The sequence below is a fragment of the Theobroma cacao genome, chromosome 3 (assembly GCF_000208745.1).
Source record: "Theobroma cacao cultivar B97-61/B2 chromosome 3, Criollo_cocoa_genome_V2, whole genome shotgun sequence".
Lineage (NCBI taxonomy): Eukaryota > Viridiplantae > Streptophyta > Magnoliopsida > Malvales > Malvaceae > Theobroma > Theobroma cacao.
The window spans coordinates 915,734-940,268 of NC_030852.1; the positions used below are offsets into that span (position 1 = coordinate 915,734).

Sequence of the window (24,535 nt, forward strand, 5' to 3'; positions counted from 1 at the left end):
TTAAATTTATGCGTAGGGATGTCAACGAGTACCCTATTAAAAGATACCCGTGGGTACCCTACCCGGTTACACCGAATTAGGATACTCCATAAAAGGGTTCGAGTAGTGATTTTACTACCCGAATTGGATTCGGGAAAGGTTTAGATACCACCCCTTGGGTATCCGTTATCCGAACCCGATTACTATTTATAAATATTTTATTATTATTTTAATAATTAAATTAAAAATTTACAATTTCTATCAACTTTACAAGCAATTTTCTTTTGTTAAAAACTAACAAATATATAAAAAATATGGTTACTCTAATTATTAATATGATGACATTAATATATTTAAACTAAAAAATTATTAGATTGTTAAATATGTTTAAATAATTTGAATATTACATCATATTATAAAGGAATATAATAACTATTACATATATATACTTTTAATATAAATATATTTACTTTCTATTTTGTGTTAACATTATAAAAATTATAACTTATAAAATTATTAATCATAATATATATACCATTATTTATATAAACTTATTATATATATATACTTAAAGAGAGCTTTTGATATTAGAATAGTTTTAGAACTTAAATGTTTTTTTTTAATTTCATGAAATTAAGAAAAAATCCTTATAATTAATTAAATTAATTCATGAAAGTATTATTATTAATTAACTTGTAATGTCTTTCAATATATGTAGTTTATATATTGTGTTAATTTTAAAAAATATAATTACTATTATATATATATATATATAGTTTATATATTGTGTTAATTTATTATGAATATAATTACTATTATATTATAGGCTTTTAGTATATCTACTTTAAATATAAATATATTTACTTTTTATTTTGTATTAACATTGCAAAAATTATAACTCATAAAATTATTAATTACAGTAGATATACATTTGTTTATATAAACTTATAACATATATATCTAAAGAGAAATTATGAGATTCGAAAAGTTAATTGGGTACCCATGAAAAAGATTTTAATAATTTTTTTATTTAATCGGATATTTAAACTGGTTAGGATAATTATAGAGTAGTAAGAATGTATTAGGGTTAGGGTTAGAGAAGTAATTTTTAAATTATTCGAGTAGGTAATAAGATTAGGGTAGTTAATTTTTAGTAAGATTAGAGTTCAGGTACCTCAAAATTATAGGATACTCGACCCGTTGACATCCCTATTTATGCGTTAGTGGTGTGACAAAATTTAATTCATTAATTATATATAGAATTTATACATTGACAATGTATCAAACATAAACCCATCAGATATATACTTTTATAATATCTTGGTGAACTTGAGAAACAAGGAACTGCAATTTATTAACAAAAATTTGTAATGTTTGTGGGCTCATGCATGCATTCATTCTTACAAGGGATTATACCTTGTGTCAGTTCATGCTTTGTTCCAAACATCCACTAGAATATTGATTATGAAAAATTGGAAAGGTGAAGTTGAGAGATGAAGTAGGATCTATTAAGCTCATGTTTTCTGAATCAGTTAACGCAATTGACTAGACGAAACTTGTCGAGTAGCTTGCTATTTAAAGTGATTCTCTTAATGCGATCAATAGGATACTTAATCCTCGTTCAGGAGTGTTTACAGACAATATCAATGACAACAATTTGGCTTAAGACAACATTGTACTTTCCCACTAAACAACCCTTTTGCAGAAACAAGATTTACAACTTTGGAAAGTTTTACCAGATTTTTTACCACCAGAAAACTGAAAATCTGAGAGAAATCTATGTACATACATGATGGCCCTCGAGACAGCTTTCTTGTCGTGTATGTTTTATCTACAGGTGACTGGTCAGCACCTGTAGCAAAGACAGAGGTTTCTGTTTAAGTAGACGAATTAAACTTTAGAAGATAGCGAAACTTATCAGTAACAAAAGCACAAAATGTGAAAAGGAAAAGGTGTTGAGAATGCACCTCAGAATTTGGTCACATCGATATCAATTAATAGACCAAGCTCCAAAAAACGAACTCCAGCCTGTCAAATCAAAGTAACTTACAAAGTATACATCACATGTGATCACAAATAATTGCTGGGCATAGAACCCATTAGAATGATGTTTTCATTATCCTTATGCTCCATCCCTTCTGGCTTTGTCTTTGAAAATAGTCCAGAGAGGAAACCCACAGGTAACCCTGAACTTGACCTCTTCCCTAACAAGTCCAAAGCTCCACTGGCCCCAAAACTGACACCACGGATTAGACTATTTGCATGCCTCGTAGCTTCATCTGCCCTAAGTAGCGCCCCACATGGACAGTCTACAAGCTTTTTAAAGCAATGCTTATGAAAAACTGAACCACAGGACATACACTTTTCAATCTCACCTTCCTGTTAAAATTTCATGCTGTCAGATTGTAGCAATGAATAGGCTAAAAAAAAAAACCAATAATGCAGAACTTTTGAGCTTTCTCAGGCAAAAGTTAATAGAGTAAATATGCTACTTTTTCCCCAGCAAAATGAACTACCAGAGGAAACAGAGTAGATCAGCATGTATAGAATTTGTAATGCTCAAGCTCAATGGTTTAGGCATTCTGATTAACAAGCCCAAGAAAGTACAAAGAGCATCATGTAGTAGTGGAATTCATGTGATGATAATGGAAATAAAGACATCTGGATTATAAGAAAATTTGGAGGGTAAACATTTATCTCGGACCAACAGATTACCTAGGTAGTAAACAGCAATAAGCAATGGGATATACACGGACCTGAAAAGGAAATATGAGAGATGATGGGTCATTACAAGACTGACGAGCACTGCAGGGGATTCCCACATCACAGCATATGAGGCATTGTTCTACAATATGCTCCTGAATTTTCCTTGATACAGTTTCCACCATCACAGGAAGAGCTGACATGAGAATTGACATCTTTACTTCAGAGTCAAACCAACATAGGAGAAGAAAGCCAAGAGAGTGAAAGAGAGTAATAGAAAAAAAAAATCCTATGTTGCAGATTCAGAAAACCAAAAGGCTAATACAAGTAATGTCTGAAAAATAAAAAGGTCCAAAGTGAAAGTCCCCTCTTATTTCTCAGGTGATATATAATACCTTATACAAAGACTTCACCCCGATAGGGTGACAGCTGTGACACATGTTACATTAAAATTTTAACAATCAACAAAAACTTCAAACATTGGTAATTTGTGTGTGAGTGTTTCTGGTTTGCATGTCACAGTCTTCCAAAAAGTGGTATTCTACCCGCTCTTATAGAAATGGATAGACTCAAAATAATGACCTCTAAATAGTAAAGTATCCTCCACTAAAAACCAAATTAGCTTGTGATGGGAAGTTAACCTGCAAAAGCTCCTTTGGAAAGATCTATGAGATCTCTAAGTGCAAAAAAATCATTGCTTTCAAGAAGATATCTTCGAGACCCAAGTCCTTTGTTGATTGACATCCGAAATGGACAGCGAACATATGGAAGCATATTTCGTATTTTTTTCCTGATGCCCATAACATGGTGCAGGGTTGGAACCTTCGAAAACAGGAAAGGATTAACTGCACTAACACAAAGCATGGGCTGCAAAAAAAAAAAAATCTGGTTAAAACACCTGGCTTGGCATTAAGTATTAATTTAAGCAAACATTTGGGAGATTAAAGTTCTACTTATAAGCATTTCGTTAAATGCAAACATAAATCTAAATACATATATAAAAAACTGTACGAGGGGTTACGAGGGAAGAAATTTCCAGTACAGAGCCAATAGCCATCAAGTCATTCTTAGGCTCCCTACCCACAGCAAATATCAATGCATTGGAAAATGATGAGAATCAAAGTTACCCATTTTATGATCCTTATCTTTAGATCTGTGAAAAGTATGAAGAAGAGAGAGTAAGGCAATTTTTTCCATAGGTAGGAGTAAAGGTGTCTGCCTGAATGCTCTAATTTCCATCCTGGATGGGCATATGTAAAACAATGCCTAATCTTCCATATTTGGGTTGTCTTTAATTTACAATTCACTTATACATAGATCCTACAAACAGCATCTCATACCACAGCCACTACCTGGTCATGTATAGAATCCAGATACGATTTAGCCAATTGTGAAACTGGATACCGAGTAAAATCCCAATTATGCAACACTCTTGCTGGTAAGACTGCCATCTCATTTGTGTGACATGATGAACAAAACAACTGGCCGGTGTATTCACAAAGTCTAGGCTTTCCCCATCCAAGTGACTGTACCAAATCTTGCATCAGAGTCATTCCATCATCAAAATGTTTGTGGCATCCAGCACAAGTGTAATGTTGAGCTTCTAAAATCTGTTTCATTGGTTTGGGTGGTCGAACTTCAACAATAAGCGATATAGTCTTCCCTAAAGGAGAAATCTTTTCTGTATGTGCCCCTCTTGAAAAATCTGTAGACTGAGACGACCGAGTATTTGATGGAGGGGTGCTAGGAAATGAATCTTGAGGAGACAAAAACCAAATCAATGCACTTGGAGGACTAGAAAAAGACCTGGAATGGATAATGGAATGTAAACATTCTTGAATAAGAACACTTCTTTCAGCAATAACATCAGGAGCTGCGTTCCCAAATATCTTTCGAGATTCCCTTTCTACAGATGACCAGGGAGAAGGAAGACTCCAACCTTGATCAGAGAATAATGATTTCAAGCGACGATGGAGAGTACAGAAATCACGGTACCTGCGTTCAACCTCCCACTGGTCATCGCCACACCACACTCTTATCTTATACACAGTGTACTCCTTTACCCCAACCAATCTTTCACTAAGTGAGACGTCTCCTTTCTGCTGCTTTGCGCCCACCACTTCAACACCATCTATTCTCAGCAAGTGTGCAGAGCGTGAGTAAGCATCATCTACACCTGAAGTAGAAGCAGTTGACCCTCCATCTCTTAGAGGTAGAGATAACTGTGGTTGGAACATCCTATTACCCTGAGAGAACATGGCTCCAGGAGAGTCAACAGACTCAAGCAAAATTTCTTCCATGTCATGAACAACCTCATCATAAAATTCATTTAGCTCAAGTTTCTCCATCTGCAAGATGTAGAGGATGGACAAATAAGAATATTAGCAGCTTAAAATGAAATTTATGGAACCAGAACCCAACAGGTTGATAACCACTTATCTACATAAGACGGTTGATGAATCACAAACTCAAAAAGTACGTGGCCCATAAATTTGACAATAAACCAGTACATAAAATGACACATTCAACGCTTAATGAGCTCATTCCAGCTACATCGCACAGAATGATAAGTTTGTTGTAAGTCGGCACAACTAAAAAGGTCATATACTACAACATTAGTCAATGAACAACTACGGTAAGAATGATGGTTACTGCTGCAGCTCATCTTAGAGCCGTCACAAGTTTGTTACTTAGTTATTTTCCCAATGGAGTTGAGCATCATTGTGATTCTTGACTGAAGTATCCAGCCAATAGTTCAATAAATAAAAACAAAATGCTTCTCCAGCCAGACCAAAATGATTTTGTTCAAGTTAATATTCATTCACGGTACTAGCAAAATATGTATAAACACATCTAGCTAACAGTTGTAATTCATAAGCATAAGATAAATCTTAACTAATCTGAATGATGATTAGGATACTAGCAGATGAAACAAGAAAATTTACAAGTGACTGACCTTAACTGGTCCAGGATGTTCTTCAACTACATCTGCTGGCACAGGAATATTCTTGAATGTACTACTGCTCACAATATTTTCACATGTAGATGTGGGTGAATCTGGTTTGCAATCATCAAACAGTTCTGCATTTACTTTTTGAGAAGAGTAGACTGGATGGGCACAATCAGCAAGGGGATCTAATTCTGCTTTATAATTGCCAATTTCCTGTCTTTCTGATAATAAACTCTCATCAACAGCAATCACTTCCTTAGCATGAGCAGATTGATGCTTCCTTACCCTGTCAGAATCCAAAACATCCAAACCTATCTCCACAGGGGCTTTTTCTATAGGGGGATCCTGCTCCATTTCAAAGACATCAGTAACAGAACAAGTTTCTAGATACTTCATGTCATCATCAGCATCTTGGAGTTGATTCCTAGTAACAGGAATATCTTTCACATATTTCTCTGCCTCATGACCCCTTTGAGAACTGATTACATTGACCAAAGAACTTTTTGCCTCTTCCACTAAGTCATCAGCCACCTGTTCCTGAAAACTAGCCACAGGAATGTCTTTCACTTCTTCTACAAGCTCTGTTTCAACTGAACTCAATAAACCAATTGGAAATTCACCAAAACTATTGACATTCTTTTGCAATTCATTCCCACCTTGAACTTTTTCCCTCGCAGCAGTTGCATCTAGCATGAAAGAAGCCAGATCAGTTGTGCCTGCTTCTTGCTCAAAATCATCCCAATCATTGGAACCAAAGGCCACAGATGAATTAATCCCTAAAGGATTCTCGTTCACATTCTTAGTGTCATACTCATCATTATCTTTCTTCCTATAATAAGAATTATTCCTACACTCATCATCATCCATGCCATAGTTATACATCGAATCCTCCCCTTCCGAATGCTCATATCTCGATGAATTCCCATCTTCCTCCCTTAACTCCGAAACCAAACATGAAGAACTACCTTCTTCAACACTTTTAACATTAACAACCCTTCCGTCTTCGATTCTGTCTTTTGGAAACTCAATTCTTCGATTGGATGGAACTTTCTGGCTCCCCTCCAAACTGAAATTCTCAAAATCATCACCTAATCCAAAACCACTAACACTCCTCACTGACCCGAACTCAGATTCTCCGAAACAATCATTGAATGTAGCTATCGAACTCGGCGTTCCAAGCGCCGAGTTCGCGCTGCAATATCGTTCGAGCTCAGACTCTCCGCAAGATGAGTAGTGCGGCGAGGACGCCGTCGAGGCACCGCCCCCGCCACCACCACCGTCCGATTTCGAACGGGATGGATCGAACGGATCGGGAGAGGCGACTTCGGCGAGGTTCTCCTTACGAGTCCCCTCTCCATTAATCATTTGGAAATGAAATCGAGAATTTTGATCAAATAAATCAACGGCTCGTGATCCGAATCAAAAAAGTAAAGAATCAGAGATTAATCAAAAAACCGAGCCGAACCTTGTGGAAAGACAAATCGGACTGATCCTCTGCGAATAGTAATCGGACGGCGTCGAACCGGAGATGATTGAGAGTGGACTGACAGGTTTTGACCGTTATGGCGCCGGACAAATTAGAGACAATTTAGATTTCTGAAAGTGCCTGTGCTTGTGAGAGTTTCGTAAATGTTTTTTTTTTTTGTTGGATTTTAAGACAATTGTGAAATGAGAAATAACATCAAAATTGATGAAAATTGGCCAATTTTTTTATTTATTTAAGCTGGTGGCTTGCTTCATGCACCAATTTAAAAAAAGACTTTAATGTTTTTTTAATAAAGGGGAAAAGAAATAGGTTTATTTGGATATAATATTTAAAAAAATTTATGAATTAATCACAGATATTCAAATAAATACTTATTTTTTAATTACATCCGATCAATTTTTTTTATTTTTCTTTTAAATCAAATAGATTCTTCTAACTCACTCTAAAAAAAAAATTCTTCTAACTAATAATTAACTAATTATATTAATTTAATCATCATTTATTATTTTATACGTGACATGTGACATTTTAATATATTAAAATAAATGATGACATGATATAATAGTATGGTCATGTGATATTTTCACTTTTCACGTTAATACTCTATGAATATAAAAATATCAAGTAATATTTTTACTAATGACGATTTTTTTTATTTTTATTAATAACGATTAATCAATCATTAATTATAAAAGATTTGTAATTAATTTAAAATAAAAATATATGATTTTATTTAATATAATAAAAAATAAAAATTTATTTAAAATTGACTTTTTTATTTAAAGAAACATGTTAATTAAAACTTCATCCAACATAACTTTTAAATTTCAAAAAAAAAAATTTTCTAAATTTTATGATACATTAGGAACGATAAAAATTGAAACATGAAATCTCTTGATAAGTTATAAGTAAAAAGATATGTATATTTTCTTAATATAATAAAATATAATAATAATAACTTGTTTAATATATTAGTCAAAATTGAACAAGTTTGAGTTCAGATAATGTTTGAAACAAGGTGGAATGGGACATTTTAGAGTTGTAAATTTCTAAAACACAAGGATGTGGAATCTAAAAAAATATAGGATTTAAAGTGGTTTTGTCAAAGTTTGGTAGATGTCTAGGTAATTACTTCATTGGAACATGTGGTTGTCAAAAAAAAATAAAAATCTTTTTATTTCATACCTTAGATGGTGAAATTAAGTTATACTATTCAAAAGTTAAGTTTAAGTCATTATCATAAAATAAAAATTAAGTTTGACTTGAATTTATTTTATTAAAGATTATTATTCTCTTTTTAAAACATTCCCTACATTTTATTATGAAGTATTATACATTAACTCGATAAGTATGCAACGTACAATCTTATAAATCTTTCAAAATTTTCTTATTTATTTATTATGGGATTAAAATATCATATCTAATTCTTTGAAACCCTTTATATGACATTACAATATTTTATGTTTTCATCACTTAATTAACTTTGATTTTAATCAACTCAAATAATAAAAATTGACTAATTAGTTTCTGACATAATATTTAAAAAAGTTCCTAAATTATTCAGGAAAATTAATATAAGAGTTTAGATTTTTATTATGTTCAATCAAACCTTTATATTTTTATTTTGAATCAAATAAATTTTTATATTTTTATTTTGAACTAAATAAATCTTTGTATTTTTATTTTGAATCAAATAAATTTTTATAATTAATTATTGATTTAGTCGAAATGTCATATATCTTTTTATACCGCGTGACGTTGACATGATATATTAACATATTATAATTAGTAATAATACGACGTGTTTATATTTTATAATTGATGATGATATGACATATTAAATTGACATGATAAAATGATCACGTACTATTTTTTATTTTTCACATCAATGTCATATTAGTGTTATTTGGATATAAAATAATAATAGTGTTTTAACTAATAATAATTAGTCAATTATTAATCATAAATTTTTTTTAATAAAATAAAAATATATAAATTTAATTAAATATAATAAAAAATTTATTTAATTTTTAATAATTTAAAAATTTATTTGAACATTATAATTTAGTTTTATTATTTGGGTATTAGTTACTAATCTTTGAAATTAAAACTTTCAAGCCTTGAAAAAAAAAAATCTCTTAACAAAATAATCAGCCAATAGAAGAGCGACACATCATCAGCAGAAAAACTAATCAGTAGGAGCTGACTTTTGGTTCACGGGCACCAAACCTAAAACCCTAAACCCCAGAAATCCAAGGGAAAGCCTCAAAGCAAAACGACGCTAACAGCGGAACTCATTTCCGGCAATGGCGACGTCAATCGAAGCAGCGGTGGAATCGTTGCGCGAAATCAAGTCTAAGGAGCCACCGATGTGGCTCGTGCCAAAACAGGAGCTCTCGCAAGCGGTTCGAGCGGCGTCGAAGCACCTGTTCTCGAGCCTGAAACCGCACAGTCCGAAGTCTCCGTTTGATCAGCTGCTGATTGAAGGGTTCGACGCAGAGCAGATATGGCAGCAGATTGACCTCCAATCGCAGCCGCTTCTATACACCCTCCGGCGCGAGGTCAAGAAGTTCGAGAAGAATCCGGAGGAGATTTCCAAGCTCAAGGAAGCTATAGAAGGAGGAAAGAAGAAGAAGGTTGTAGAAGAAAAGGGGACTGATGACATTGACGATGATGACGACGACGACGACGATTTAGATATGGATGACGATGATGATTATGATGATGATGAGGAGGAGGAGGAGAAGAAGGAGAGAGGAAGGGAAGAGGAGAGCGAGAGAGAAGGAGAGGAAATGGAATTGGAGGGAGAGGAAAAAGGAGGGATAGAGGATAAGTTTTTGAAAATTAAGGAATTGCAAGAGTATTTAGAGGAGGATGAAGCCAAAGAATATGGCTTGAAGAAGAACAAGAAAACAAAGACGGAAACTAAAAAGAAGGAAGAAGACACTGAAGAAGAGGAAGAAGGTGAAGATGAAGAAGAAGAAGAAGAAGAAGATGATGATAATGATGAGGCAGAGGAGGAGGAAGATGAGGTAAGAACTTCTTTTTTTCTTTTTTCAGTTGGTTATCTTTGAGAATTTTGTTGATCAGAATTTAATTCAATTTGTATTTTGCAGCTTGGACTCTTTGATGGGGATGACGAAGATGATGAAGACAGCTTGGAAAATGCCAGGTTCTAAATTTGCACATTGTGTATATAATTTTGTTAACTTTATTTTGTTTCTTTCTGTTTTTCCTTATTACTGAAGTGAATGTTTACTATATCTAAGATGTGAATCTAGTTATTTCGTAATCTTGCTACTGATGGGATTGCATTACCGGTAATGCTGTCATTTGTTGCGTGATGGTTGGCAAACTTGGCATTACAGTAGCAACATAATGGCTCCCAATGACGTTTCACTTTCTGTGTGCTGCATGATTGTTACTGAAATTACGAAAAACAATATTTGATGCCACCATAAGGATGTTGTTATTACTTCTATTCATGGTGTCAGCATTGCACCACGAACATCTGTTCTTAAACATCACTAGTAGTTTGTCAGTTCTGCAGTTGTATTCGTCAATGTCACTTCTTACCGACCCTTAGGTTGCTGATGCATGTGTATTGTTTTAATTTATGCACCTCATTCTTTTAAGATCACTCTAAAAGATGTATCAATCATACTTCTGCATCGGCCCCGTATGTTTGCTGAAAGGAAATTTCCTCTTTCTATTTGGATTTTTCTCATAGTAAAATGACTAACAGAATCCGATCATCACCTCTCTTTTACCCTGCTGGGATATGATATACGGCCTTAATGCTGTTTGGGTGCTTTACATTTTCTCAAGCTTTATTTCTTGAATTTATTGTATGCAAATAATTTTGCACGACATATGATTGGCACTGCCTTCTTTCTAGATTTTATCGATTGGTTGACCTTTCCCCTAACCCTTACTTTGTCCCTTATTATATTCAGATATGAAGATTTTTTTGGCACAAAAAAGAACAAAGGTCCAAAGGAGAAAGCCAAATCTAGAGACAGGTTCGAGGGAGATTCAGGATCAGATGATGAACAAGATTTTGATAAGGTCCTGGAAAATCAGGCTTTATATTCTCTTGATGTATTACAAATATATAATGGAACTTTACACACATTACTGTTACTATAAAACTTCAGTGAAAGATACTGCGGCCATTGATTTTACTGGACTAAATTCCAATTTTTATTTTTATTTTTTACAGAGAAAGGATGGTCTTTCTACACATGAAGAAGAACTCAAGAAACTTCAATCTAAAATCGAGCAGATGGAGAAAGCAAACTTGGATCCAAAAGTTTGGACAATGCGTGGAGAGGTAACTTTGTCAATATTAGCATAAACTTTCCTAATATCATCTACCACATGTGTTTATGGACATGAATAAGATTCCATATGCTAAGATTTATAATAACAGGTAACTGCTGCACAAAGGCAAAAGAATAGTGCCTTAGAAGTTGATTTAGATTTTGAGCACAATGTGAGGCCTGCACCTGTAATCACAGAGGAGGTTACTGCATCACTTGAAGATTTAATTAAGACTAGGATCAGTGAGGTAAATTTCTTCCCTAACAGTTACAATTTGGAATTTGTTCTTTAATAAATTAATAAACTATATTTCACATGTTTATTTCCAAATGTTATATCATGAATTATGAAAGTTCTGTACTTTCTTCTAAAAACTGCTTTATGATAGCACCACATATCTTTCCATTTTATATGTCTCTTAAACCCCATTAATTTTGTTGAGTGCTTGAAGAGTTCTACATATAACTCAATTGTAGATGGTTGGGTGTGTAAATAAGTTTATGTAGCTTGAGATTTTTGTTATATGTTTAGGTGTATGCATTATTTTCCTGAAGTTTTGTGCCTGTTGATTCATGTCATCTGATACATCTGAAATTCTAGATGATTTTGTTTTAAGTTAATATAAAATTTTACGCTAAATTATTGATTGTTTAACTTGGATTTGTTAATATATACATTCTATTAAGAATGAATAATTAGGTTTCACGGCATTTATTAGTTCTACGTTTTCTTTATTGTTTCTTGTTTTTCACTGTGTACTTGTTGAGATAGTCTTATGCCTTTTGAAGTGCTTCTTTGATCACTGTGGTTTTGATAGATCAATAAATTGTAAATTCTCATTATGTGCCACGTTCCCAGTGGAGGATTGCTAAGTGTTAGCAGACATTAACGAAATGATTTTATTTAGGGGCTGTTTGATGATGTTCAAAAATCTCGCAGTTTATCATCAAAAGCACCAAGAGAGACCAAAGAGCTGGTAAGTTGTAATTCATCATTAATAATCCTTTAAAGTTTTTGTGACTCCTTATTTAATGATGGAAATTAATTATTTGAAGCTGCAATTTGGTGATATTGCAGGATGATAATAAGAGCAAGAAGGGTCTTGCTGAAGTTTATGAGGTATGTATGCTATGTGATTATCATATGTTGTTGTACATTATTAGACTACCAATCACCCTTCTGCACTTTTGTGTATTTCTCATTCATAAACTGGCTTCTATATTTGCTCACGAATCATAAGTAATTGTGACATAGAATATTTTTATCTTTTTCTTCTTTTTAACTGCAAAAACTGAAAATAGAAAAAATGTATAATCCTTTGCAGGAAGAATTTGTCCAGAAGACAGATCCTGCCGCTGCCCCATTATCCTTCTCAGATGAACTAAAGAAAGAGGTAGGTATCATATGGTTTTGTTTGTGTCCTTGGATACACTAGTTCCACAGCATTCCGGTCAAGAATTAACCTTTTACATTAGTTTTTATGTTTGATATTCTGACATCTAAGGTGTTATGTTCCTGTATTTTCTTTTTGCAGGCCAGTATGCTATTCAAGAAACTTTGCTTGAAGTTGGATGCCCTTTCTCATTTTCACTTTACTCCAAAGCCTGTATGCTTCTCTTTTAGTTTCTTGATTTCTGAATACAGTCGTTATAAAACAGCTTGTGGAGTGTTTAGTATTTATCAATAATGTCTTGATTTTTTTAGGTTGTTGAGGACATGTCTATTCAGACAAATGTCCCTGCTCTTGCAATGGAAGAGGTAAAAAGGGTTCCCAATTTTCTTTTAAAAAATTTTGATCTTGTTATAGCTTAACAATTTACTCACATGTGTGTGTATGTGTATACATGCTTATTTATAATTTTTCCTTGGTTAGATTGCTCCTATGGCCGTCTCAGATGCAGCTATGCTGGCTCCTGAAGAAGTTTTTGCTGGTAAAGGTGACATTAAAGAAGAAGCAGAACTTACAAGGTCAGAGAGGAAGAGGAGGAGGGCTAACAAGAAAAGGAAGTTTAAAGGTAAGCAAATCAAAATTTCTCAGCATCATAAAAGGGAAATATAATACAAATACTCTGTTCTTATTGTATCCAATTTAGAAACTTTAGAATCCCATCCTTTGTATACCGAAACCTGCTGAGACAGAGTTCATGTAAGCTTGTATTGAAATAATGTTGGAAAAGAAGCCTTTCCTGTTAATGGTTTAATGCACAACCTCTCACGAGCAATATCTTTCTCCTTGTACTATTGCTATTACCGAAAACCTCCACTGATGGCAGTTACTTGGGCTCTGTTTAGTTTGATGCTTTTGCTTTTTACTATTTGTTTTTGGTTTTCTGTTCATTTTTTTATCTTTTGTTTTTTCTTTTCTATTCATTTTTTGCAAAAAAAAAAAGAAGGCGAAAGCATCAACCAATCGGAGTCTTAGTTTTGGTAATTGAATTATTATCCTGTCAAGAGAATACAGTGTACTAATGTTGGTGGTGGACATTTTAGCCCTTTCAGTTTATCTCATCAAGTTTTTTCTTTATGCTTCAACTTTTGATTCGTTTCAACAATCAACTTTGGCCACTGATTACAGCTGAAGCAGCTAAACGGTTGGCTAAAAAGCCACGAGAGACTACACAAGTCGATAGCAATGAAGGTGACTATTCTATCTGCTATTCTTCTTTGCACATCATAACTCTAGGAACTAATCAATTCCTTTCTCAAACTCTTCATACTATTTGCAGGTAAGGAAAACGAGTGACTTACTTTCCTTAAGTGTGGGGGACAACAATATGTATTTAAAAGAGGAAGACAAGGCAGGCTCGGGTTCATCTCTACCTCAGTGTTACTCTTTTCACTCTCTAGGTCTTTTATCAGCAAGAGAAACAAATACACAAAGAGCTAGGGGGGAAGTCAATGTGAAGCAGCTAACCTGGATTTTACTCTGAAGCATAGATAAGGATACAAGTTTTGGTAGATAGTTCAGTGAGTTAGTTTTTGATGTAATCACAAACAGATAATAGCATTCCTGCCTAATCAAGTCATTAATTGCATGTAATTTTTTAAAAAATTCAGCTCACATAATGTTCTTTTTGCCAGTCTTGTTTATTTAGCAATGGAATTGAACCTGTGTATCATGTTAAAGCAACAATGAAGGTGAAAAGAGATCGGCTGTGTATCGAGATATTCATAGTGTTCTGATACCTCAATGGCCAATGCCTACATTTTATTCAAAATAAATTACATGAATTAACAGTTTTAACCTGTAATTTTTTCATAGAAAATCTTACAGGTAGAATAGAAGGCTGAAAGTGCAAGAACTTAGAAACTGATACCATATCCCAAAAAGGAAAAAACCAAAAGTGAAGAAGAAGGATCTTGGTCCCTGTACATACTGAGCATAAATCCAGCTTCAAGCAAAGCCACAATTCATTCTCCTCAGCCCTCTATCCATGCAAAACTTGAGATTTTTGCCCTAATAAACAAATGATAGGGCCAGTAAAGGAAGTAAGAAGTAGAAACATGCCCAAAGGATTACATCCAGTTCCAAGCCACTGTTGTCATGTTGTCTTCTCTACCCATGAAAAACATGAAGGTTTACCCATCAGAATATTTGGTTTCTATTTATTCAAGTTTTCTTCAAGCCTGTCAATGGCAGCCCCAAGGCCACTCTTTGCTTCTCCCCTTTGTACTGAATCTTTAGCAACCATATTCCCTTCATTTGCTTTCTCTACAAGCTTCAATTGGATCCAACCTGTTGGAAAACGCAATTTTTATGTTATATGTTCAGCCCTATAAATCAACTCTTCTGTCTTCTAGAGTTCTAAAAGTAACATTGGCTTCTATTCCCATTCACCTTTAAAAGCTTTAATGGTAACATTGTCTAGAGTGCATGGTGTAAAATACTTCATGATTAAATGATGAAGCAGAAAATCTGCAAAGACTATTGTACTAAGACCGATTTCGCCACGTCTCCTTATCACAATGACTTATTATAATGAGCCACAAGGTTTTGAATCGAGCAACCCACAAAAAAGCAGTTACATAAAGAGGACATTGGAGGCAACCGATCACTGTTAATTCAGGAAATTATGAGTGCGCAATTATAATGTGCAAATCAATTACCAAGAGGGAAACATAAAGCTGCTCCCAGAACTGAACCCAGCACCACATTCCTTGCACGCCATTGAAGAGACCCAGGCACTACATATATCAACAAATAAAGAAAAGGAAGAAGTTAAATAAAGAAGAGACTGATATATTATCCTTCTATTGTTCTTCTCTATTCAAAGTTCCAATTTCAACTATGAAAGAAGTTGATCATTGAGATTATTAGCAATGCTAGAACCCTTAGGAAATTGATTGCAAATTCCCAAAGCCAGTTTCAAAAGGTATGAATTATTACTAATTAGACCAAAGGATGCAGCAGTGGCTGAACCAGCTCCAACAACATTGAAGACATCATGGACACACCGTTTCTCAGCTAACAAATTTTGTATACCACAGAATGCAGCAGTGAACATTCCAAGACGAACTCCACCAACTATTGAGCCACGTGTGACCCGGATAAACCTTTTTTCCATTGCATCTCGCATCAACCGATATTGTTCCCGTTTATCTGGAGTGCTGCCAAGCTTCAACATTACTTCTGCATCTTTGCTCTGCCAAAGAACTCGCAAGTTTCAATCAAAAAATACCATCGAATGAAACAACCACATGAGTTAACGATTAATATGGACATAATTGATATGCAATAAACATTAACAAAGACAACGTTGAAGAAAGAAGGGCAGGCAATCACATGACTGCAAGCAAGGGCAAACAATTGCAGGACTGTAAGCCCCCATCAATTACAAATAAAATCACGCTCAAACATTCTTGCAACTCCCTATGAACTAAAATTGAAGGTTTTTACAGAAACAGAAAACTTACAACTGAAGCAGCAGCTTCCTTGCTACCTCCATATAACATGCCTGCAAACACTCCAATGACTGTCGCAGTGCCCCAGTTTACAGTTCCAGCTAATCTTTGTGTTTTCTGATATAGAAAAACTTAGCACTTTTAGCTATGCAATAGGATAATAGCTTCAATATAAGATTGATCATACATAAAACAAATTCAGGCTAATTAATTCATCAAATCAATTTCAACCCATGGCTCTAAATAATAACAAAAACTCCCAAAAAATATATTTTTACAAAAAGGGTATCATCAAAATCAAGTTTTAGAAACCTGAATCAAGCAAAGAAAGCATATAATTGCAGAATGAATAGTTGCAAGTATAGAATTACAAGCACTCCATAGAAATGAGAAAACCTTTTTTATCTTTTACTGACAGCAATCTGTTCTTTGAAATTCTATGAAACTAACTTGACTGGATCAAAGTTTTTCAGTTATAAGCAAAGATTATATTATGTTTACACTATGAAAAAAAAAAGATTTTTTTCTTCTTTTAGCAAGTTCAAAGAAATTGAAGTGAAAGACTTACATTTGAGGTGGTTTCTTCAGGAGCTTCCATTGATCAAATTATGGTGTTGCAAAATAGAAGGAAAAAAAAAGGAGAAAAATGGATGCGATTAAACGTTTTTGTTTTGTTTTTCAGCCCTCGATTTCTCGGGAACCAAACAGCGGGAATCAGGTGAAAAGCTCGAAATGGTTTCTGTATTAGCGGCCGCCACCGACAGAGGTGGCACGGTGCATGTGAAAATTCCCGAAAGAAAGTTTCCCTTCTCTATCACGTGAGAAGCACGTGGTGTCCAATAGAGTAATTTTCTTTTTTGAGAGAAGAAATTTTTACATCTTAATCATTCCTAGGAAACAAACAGTCAAAACATCTGCTAATAACAGATTATTAGACCCCAAAGGTGAGTTGTGATAAAATAAATATAAATCAGTTTGAGAGATGTTCAGATTAGTTATAAAATCTGTCACTCTATTTCCTTCCTGAAAAGTATGTCAAGGCTGCAGTTCCTATTGACGTTGAAGAAGGTTCTGTATGGCAGTAATCAAACCTAAATTGGAACGGGATGTGATAGAGGAGATGTTATACCTTAAAGGGTCAACATGTTATCGATTTGAAGATCAATCCTCCTATAACTAAGTCCCATGCAAGGCTCAGTCCTCTGTAAACTCTCCATAGCTCGACTCTATATGCCATTTTACCAACCGGAATAGAAAAGCCACCTTTCCAAGCCTCCAGAGATGTCACGAAGCACACCTCCCGCAATAGCTTGTTGTAATGAATGTTTATATGCACCATCAGTATTTAATGCAATCCAGTCCATATGGGGAGGTGACCAACCAATAAAACTTTCTACCCATGAGTTAGCCGAGGGACTTTCAAACTCCGAACCAAAGGAGAGTGATAAGAAAATAACTTGAGACCAGCTATTCACAAGACACAAACCGACTTTCTAGTGAGATTTTTTTCCCATAAAGAATAAAACAATTGCGCCACTTCCAAAGGAATCAACAGGTTACTCCAAAGATAATTGACCAAGAAATATCATTGAACAGATCCTTATCTGTACTAAGGTTAAGAGACAGCCACGTTGATGCAGATGAAGCAAAAAAATTGTCATGTTGCTCTCGAGGGACAATTCTTGTCCAAGTTACAATAGCAAAGGAGCAATCCCTTAACACATGTAAAATCGATTCCTCAGTAGAGTGACATCGAGAGCAAAAGGAGCCATTAGTCAAACGTCTTTGCACTCTTTCCTTATTTGTTAACAAATGATCATGTAGGCAGTGGAACAGAAATGTACGAATGTGTTCGGGTCCTTGCCATTTCCAAGCCAAATTCCACTGTCCAAACCCCTTCTCCATAACTTGATTCGCTTCTCCACATAATACTTCATATGCTGAGGCAGTGGTGAATTTAGAAGAGGAGAAAGCCCAGTAGGGTTTGTTCGAGTCATTTTATTCCAATAGAGTAACCTTTAAAAAGAACTAAAATGAACACGATAATAAAAATAATAAAGGTAAATCGATTCAGATATTAAAAATCAATATCAAAATTAAATAAAGATAAATTTCGTCTGCATACCTCGTGATCTCAACTTTTTTCACATGACATTTTGTGATTTTTTTCTCAATGAGTACTCATGGATATCTTTTTTTCTCTATTAGTATTTCGTGAATAAGTTTTATTCTTATAAAGATATTAATTTTGTTCTATAAAATTATTAAAAAATCATTAAATGTGAATAAATAAATTAATTTTGAATTTAAAGTATTTTAATAACTTTATTGAAAATTCACAATCTAATTCTTGTGAGACCAAAAGATATCCAAAGGGTATTAATTTTTTTAAAAAATAGCCCACGTGTTAATTGAGAAAAAAAAATCATAAGATGTCATATGGAAAAAGTTGAAATTACAAAAATTAGACAGAACTTAATCATTAAATAAATAATTAAAAATTTTATAAAAATAAAAGAATTTTGACAATTTTTAACAAATTAAGAAATCCTTCAATATTCAAAGTAAGTAAGTAGGTGTATAANTAAAAATTTTATAAAAATAAAAGAATTTTGACAATTTTTAACAAATTAAGAAATCCTTCAATATTCAAAGTAAGTAAGTAGGTGTAATAAATATATATTAAATATAATATATATTATATATCTATAATATATATATATATTTGGGTAATTTGGGTGTTTTAGTTTTTCTTTCTGGCAATTTGTTTACACTAACATAAACTCTTTCTTATCCTCTTCTCAAGTGTTAAAGTCTGATCAGCAATGATCTTATCATTCTAGTTACTTGATAATTTCCTGGAGAAATTTTAAAAAGGAAAAAAAAAATACAGAAGGTAAGCAAGAAATGATTAACAAATAAAGGGGTTTGGAGCCTTTGTCCGGCCATCTGCTAATTAGCATCCATCTGACAATCTCTTTTCCATTGTTATCTCTAATTTAAATTGCTTTCCACTTGCACTGTTATAGTCACAGACAAGTAAAATATTTCTAGATTATAAAGCAAACCCATCAACCATTATTTTATGTAGATTTTCATCTGTCAACTCAGAAAGCAAACTAAAGCTAGCAGCACATCAAAAAGCCAGCAGAATCATTTAAAAAAACCCTAATCATTCCTCATGAAAGTGAAAGAAGAACACATAAAAGTATAAGCAATGCATGTGAATAAAGTTCTCCTAGCATCATATTCTCACAGAAACCCAACATTCATTCCTCTACCGTCCAAGCAAAGTATCATTTTCTCTTTTTTTTATTCATTTGCAACACAAATTTCCTGTCTAAACTCTCAGTTTTTCACTCACAGCCATGACTTCACTCTTCCTGATCACTTCTTTTTTCAGTTTTCTGGCATTGATCTTAGCTAGACCAAGTTTTGCCGCCGTCCGAGCTAACTCATGCCGATCATATTGTGGGAATCTCACCATAGATTACCCTTTTGCTCTTGACTATGGCTGCGGTCATCCAGGTTTCAGAGACCTTTTGTTCTGCATGAACGATGTTCTGATGTTTCACATCAGCTCAGGATCATACAGGGTCCTAGACATAGACTATGCTTACCAAGCGCTCACGTTACATGACCCCCACATGTCAACTTGTGACACCATCGTGCTAGGCGGCAGAGGCAACGGCTTTGCAGTCGAGCAATGGCGGTCGCCGTACTTCAATCCGACGCCTGATAACGTGTTCATGCTTATAGGTTGCTCAGCTCAATCGCCACTCTTCCAGGGTTTCCCTGGAAAGCACCTGCCTTGCAGGAATGTATCCGGGATGGGATGCGAAGAGTACTATGATTGCCCGGCATGGAGCCTCGTGGGTCACAAAAAGGTAGGGTCAGTTTTTGGGTCAGGCCCACCAGAGTGTTGTGCTGTGCCATTTGAGGCCATCAAGGCTATAAATCTGAGCAAGCTTGAGTGTGAAGGGTATAGTAGTGCTTATAGCCTTGCTCCATTGAGAGTTGATGGGGCTGGTGGGTGGTCATATGGGATCCGAGTCAAGTATTCGGTTCAAGGAAATGATGAGTTTTGTAGGGCTTGTGAGGCCACCGGTGGAGCATGTGGGTTTGGAAGTGATGGAGTTACGCAGTTGTGCATGTGCGGCAGCTTCAATTCCACCACCACTTGTGATTCAGGTGAGAAAATTGATTGACACCAAATTGTCTTTCGGTTCCATCAATCTATGTTACTCCGATTTGGACGAGTGTTAGATATGAATTTACGTTCAAAATTAAGTTTTTTTATACAGTTAAAAGGTTAGATATGTGCCAAATACGGATATTTAAAAACAATTAAGAATTAGAGGAACATAATTATCAATCAATGTTATTTAGATTGGGGTGAGTGTTGGATTTAAATGTGTCAACACATTATGATTAAAATTTTAAAATTTTTTAATATATTTGTAAGGATTAACTTTCTATATTTATTGAATATGTGTAGAACACAAATACTTAAAAAAAATCATATCAACATATCTACCAAGTAATGGCTTATATATAAAAAGCATCAATCCGATTTAAGGACCACTCTTAGCCTAATGCTATGTTTCCCCTATCTATGGTATAAAACCATCTATCAGTTTAAGCAACAACAATTCAACGTTTTAAGGGTGATAGCCATTTCCATTGCAAGTTTAGTTTTGTTTATAGATGATGACAAGTAGTGCTTTTCCTCTTGAGATGATAAATATGATACATTTTCCTAGTGGTGTGATTACTATGTACATAATTATAATAACTAACAGTCGATTGAATATTTGATTCAATAATAGATATATGTATCCGTTTATTTAAAAATTGGATTCGAAATTTTTATATACGATTAAATTAATTGACATATTGAATTTAAGTTATTGCACCTAAAATTGTCACCCCCATCTTTTAGCCTGCATGGAAATCAAGCTAGGCTTGCCCTTCCCAATGAAGAAGAAATTAACACTGTTTGTTTTAGTTATTTTTACCCTGTTTTGAATGTTTCAATAATCAAAGTCTGTTCTCTGCACAGAAGGCTCAGCGTCGAGTAAAAGGACATGGTCATTGGTGGTTGCATTGGCAGGTACCTCTCTCTGTCTCTCACTCTTCAACCAAACTGAAACATAGTTGAGTTTTAATTGAAACAACCATTTATATAACTAATTTATCTTTAAAAGAGATATCTGATGATTAGAATCCTGAATTAGGTGATGTAAGATTTACGAATAAGAAAAAACTATTTTTTCATTATGTAATCAAAAATTACACACACACACACATATATGTATATATGTATATATATATAATAAATTCAATGATTTACGCATATATATACCTAATTATCTGATTTATTTGCAGGATTTTTTATATGTATGTCGATGTGAATGATGGGAAGCGCCCCTTTGAAAACATAGATTCAACTTTGCTTATCAATATGATGTAAATGCTATTGTTACATTAGCACAATGTTGCTTGCACCATACCTTTAAGAACATGCTATACTTTTTGATTTCTGGTTGAGAGAAGAGAGATAGATGTTAGGGTTCATCAGAATTGTTCTGGGTTTGTCTTCCATATTGCTGAAATCTCTTTGAAAGATGTGGTTAACTTTGAACATTAATCACAGATTTTGTTTTTCTTTAGTTAAAAGAGTTTACCTTATGAATGCTTCGACTAAAAAAAGAAAGCTATCCTTCAAACTTTAATAATCAATCTCAAGTAATTGAATCTAAATTATCTTTTAAACTTAATTGATCGACAAATTTCAAAAGCACTGAACATTGATCGAATAACAAGTTATCAAATGATCAAGATAAATGTATATATAAATATTTGATTTCAAAATAGATATATGTATCTTATATTTAAAAAATTCAATTCAAGTCTCCCTTTCTCTAATGAAAAATTTCAAAAACATTGAACAATGACCGGATGATAAATTATCGAACCGTCGAATCAAGTAGAGTTTTTTCTGTATCGGGTGTTTTTGTATAAGAGCTAAGACGCAAATATGGTAGTAAAAATTAACAACCAAAGTCAATAAATTAGGAAATAAAAATACCAAATCCATTTGAACATTTGATTTAATAACAGATGCATGTATCCTCATTCACATTAGTTAATCCCAAATGGGTTTTCTTTCAATTTTTTTTGCCATCACTTAGATTCAACTTGTTAAAATTAACCTAAGCTTTATAATTCTAATACACTAATTGTGCTTCAAATATTGGTGGCATGGTTAGTTCTTTTAGGCAGAGCAGCTAAAAAAAATACGATTAGCATACGAGTAATTGATTCATCGGATGATATACACAGCTATAAATGGTATGGCATAAATCCCGACGAATCACCTTTCAATTTCCATATTCAGAAACAGAATTATGGTGGATACTCGCAGTACCTATCAAAGCTCCTATAAAATCAACCCCCTCAATCTTATTTTCACCCATGTTTTTTCATTCTGCCTTATCCAATCTCAGTCTCCACTTTCCTATTATTTTATAGATTTGGGGGATACAGTCCACAATTCCACATCCCCGTTGGCTACTTCAGTTTTTCTCAAACAAAACAAAACAAAACAAAGGGCAGGAGAAAGAAAAGTGAAAGGCAAAAACGCATATTAAATTCCGGGATCGGTGGATTGTTCTTGTTTTACTAACGTAAAAGGCTTTCCGGGTTTGACTTGATTCTGGGTTGCAGAGCAATGGCAAGAACAGTGTTTCTGCTGCAGTCTTCTTCGGTTTCTTTCTCTGCATTTACTCAACGCCGCCCTTCAATCAAAATCCTCGATCCTCGGAATCGTTTCCTTGCAGCAAGACTTGACCGCTGCTCATATCAGCGTATTGTCAAAGTTGTTTCTGACCCTGCTTCTGGCTCTGCTTCTGTTTCTGCTCTGTCCAGTGAACGTGAAAAGCCGAGCTCATCAATAGGTTCAATTAATGAGGTAAGAAGAAAAAATTTTGAATTTTGTTTTGGGGGTGTTAGGACGTATGAATATTAGCATTTTCCTAATCTGGGTTGTTTTTATTTTTTGGTTTTAGTTGATTGAATCTTTGATAAATCGAGTGGATTTAACGGAGTCCGAGGCAGAGGCGTCCCTCGATTTTTTGTTAGCTGAAGCTAATGAGGCTCTGATTAGTGCTTTTCTTGTTTTGTTGAGAGCCAAAGGCGAGACCTTTGAAGAAGTAAGTATCTTATTTTTTACCTACTTTTGATTACAAAGAAGAGATTTTTCCTGACAAGTTGTGTGATTGATTGGCATATTTATTGGCCTAATAAAGAGAAATAAGTACTCTGATCTTTATGCAAATGGGTGTTTTTTTTTCCATTTGAATGGGGCCAGAATCAGAGTAAAGACTACTTCTTCTTTTTTTATTATTATTAAGGTTGTTGGTTTGGCGAGGGCAATGATAAAGCATGCTTGGAAGTTAGAAGGGTTGAATGATGTGGTTGACATTGTTGGAACCGGTGGTGATGGTGCAAACACTGTGAATATATCAACTGGTGCTTCAATATTGGCTGCAGCTTGTGGTGCAAAAGTTGCCAAGGTGACTGACAATACCTTAAAGTTATAGCAAGTTATTTTTTTATTTTTCCTTTATGGATGCAAAATTGCTTGTCTGATGTACTGGTATCATTTGCTATAATTACTGTTTGATTGTCTCTGTTGCAGCAAGGGAACCGATCAAGTTCTTCTGCCTGTGGAAGTGCTGATGTATTGGAAGCTCTGGGGGTAGTTATTGATTTGGACCCAGAGGTTGGTATATTTTGAACCATGTCATTTATAGTTGCATTGATGATATTGTGATGCTAGAATTAGTCTTCCATGTCGGGCTGGGTCGAATGGCAATTTTTATAGCGTGTGAAACATTGTGACATTCTTCAACCCAGTAGCTCTTCTGCTAATTTTATGATCATGGGAAGTAATACATTTTTCTCCCATTCTTTTGTCATTAGGGTAATGTAAATGATATTGTTTCAGTGATGAGTAGTATTTTCCCCCAAGCCAACCTACTTGGCACTTTGGTAAAGCTCATTCATCCATATATTAGCACCTAAAAAACGAAATTAATCAAGCATCTTGCCATGAATTGTCAGAGCCTTTTTTTTTTTTTGGGGGGGGGGGGGGGGTGGGGGTGGGGGGGGGGGGGGGGCGTGTGGTG

The 24,535-nt window shown here is 34.3% G+C and overlaps 5 protein-coding genes across 8 annotated transcripts in view; 3 read left to right on the plus strand and 2 right to left on the minus strand.

The window, feature by feature from the left end:
- Positions 1,526 to 7,318, minus strand: LOC18603927. 3 transcript variants are annotated; one of them, XR_001927249.1, is made up of 6 exons: positions 5,639 to 7,318; positions 4,035 to 5,030; positions 3,324 to 3,549; positions 2,736 to 2,878; positions 1,947 to 2,358; positions 1,526 to 1,852 (listed from the first exon to the last, which is right to left on the minus strand). XR_001927249.1 is itself a non-coding variant. In XM_018118269.1 (5 exons), the coding sequence occupies exons 1-5, from the start codon at positions 6,995 to 6,997 to the stop codon at positions 2,050 to 2,052; spliced, it is 3,033 nt and encodes a 1,010-aa protein (XP_017973758.1). In that variant the 5' UTR covers positions 6,998 to 7,318; the 3' UTR covers positions 1,942 to 2,049. The 3 variants fall into 3 exon arrangements, 1 of the variants encoding a protein (XP_017973758.1); XR_001927248.1 differs by having other exon boundaries at positions 1,526 to 1,831; positions 5,639 to 7,316; XM_018118269.1 differs by lacking the exon at positions 1,526 to 1,852 and having other exon boundaries at positions 1,942 to 2,358.
- LOC18603928 (U3 small nucleolar ribonucleoprotein protein MPP10) lies at positions 9,323 to 14,607 on the plus strand. The gene is made up of 13 exons (XM_018118334.1): positions 9,323 to 10,150; positions 10,235 to 10,290; positions 11,075 to 11,186; positions 11,341 to 11,451; positions 11,551 to 11,688; positions 12,349 to 12,417; positions 12,519 to 12,560; positions 12,766 to 12,834; positions 12,976 to 13,047; positions 13,146 to 13,199; positions 13,315 to 13,456; positions 14,017 to 14,079; positions 14,168 to 14,607. Exons 1-13 carry the CDS (start codon positions 9,425 to 9,427, stop codon positions 14,182 to 14,184), a joined length of 1,671 nt encoding a protein of 556 aa, XP_017973823.1. The 5' UTR covers positions 9,323 to 9,424; the 3' UTR covers positions 14,185 to 14,607.
- On the minus strand, positions 14,581 to 17,281 carry LOC18603929. The gene is made up of 5 exons (XM_007036194.2): positions 16,912 to 17,281; positions 16,356 to 16,460; positions 15,829 to 16,084; positions 15,549 to 15,626; positions 14,581 to 15,177 (listed from the first exon to the last, which is right to left on the minus strand). The coding sequence occupies exons 1-5, from the start codon at positions 16,939 to 16,941 to the stop codon at positions 15,044 to 15,046; spliced, it is 603 nt and encodes a 200-aa protein (XP_007036256.1). The 5' UTR covers positions 16,942 to 17,281; the 3' UTR covers positions 14,581 to 15,043.
- LOC18603930 lies at positions 19,514 to 22,015 on the plus strand. Of its 2 annotated transcripts, none has more exons than XM_007036196.2 (3): positions 19,514 to 20,534; positions 21,409 to 21,456; positions 21,732 to 22,015. In XM_007036196.2, the coding sequence occupies exons 1-3, from the start codon at positions 19,712 to 19,714 to the stop codon at positions 21,755 to 21,757; spliced, it is 897 nt and encodes a 298-aa protein (XP_007036258.2). In that variant the 5' UTR covers positions 19,514 to 19,711; the 3' UTR covers positions 21,758 to 22,015. The 2 variants fall into 2 exon arrangements, with proteins under 2 accessions (XP_007036258.2, XP_007036257.2); XM_007036195.2 differs by having other exon boundaries at positions 19,522 to 20,534; positions 21,406 to 21,456.
- The window catches only part of LOC18603931 (anthranilate phosphoribosyltransferase, chloroplastic), a 5,567-nt gene continuing 3,756 nt past the window's right edge, over positions 22,725 to 24,535 (plus strand). Inside the window, exons 1-4 of the mRNA XM_018116977.1 lie at positions 22,725 to 23,316; positions 23,414 to 23,557; positions 23,759 to 23,920; positions 24,046 to 24,138. Coding sequence (XP_017972466.1) covers positions 23,077 to 23,316; positions 23,414 to 23,557; positions 23,759 to 23,920; positions 24,046 to 24,138 — 639 coding nt within the window. The 5' untranslated portion in view covers positions 22,725 to 23,076. The remainder of the gene's footprint in view (positions 23,317 to 23,413; positions 23,558 to 23,758; positions 23,921 to 24,045; positions 24,139 to 24,535) is intronic.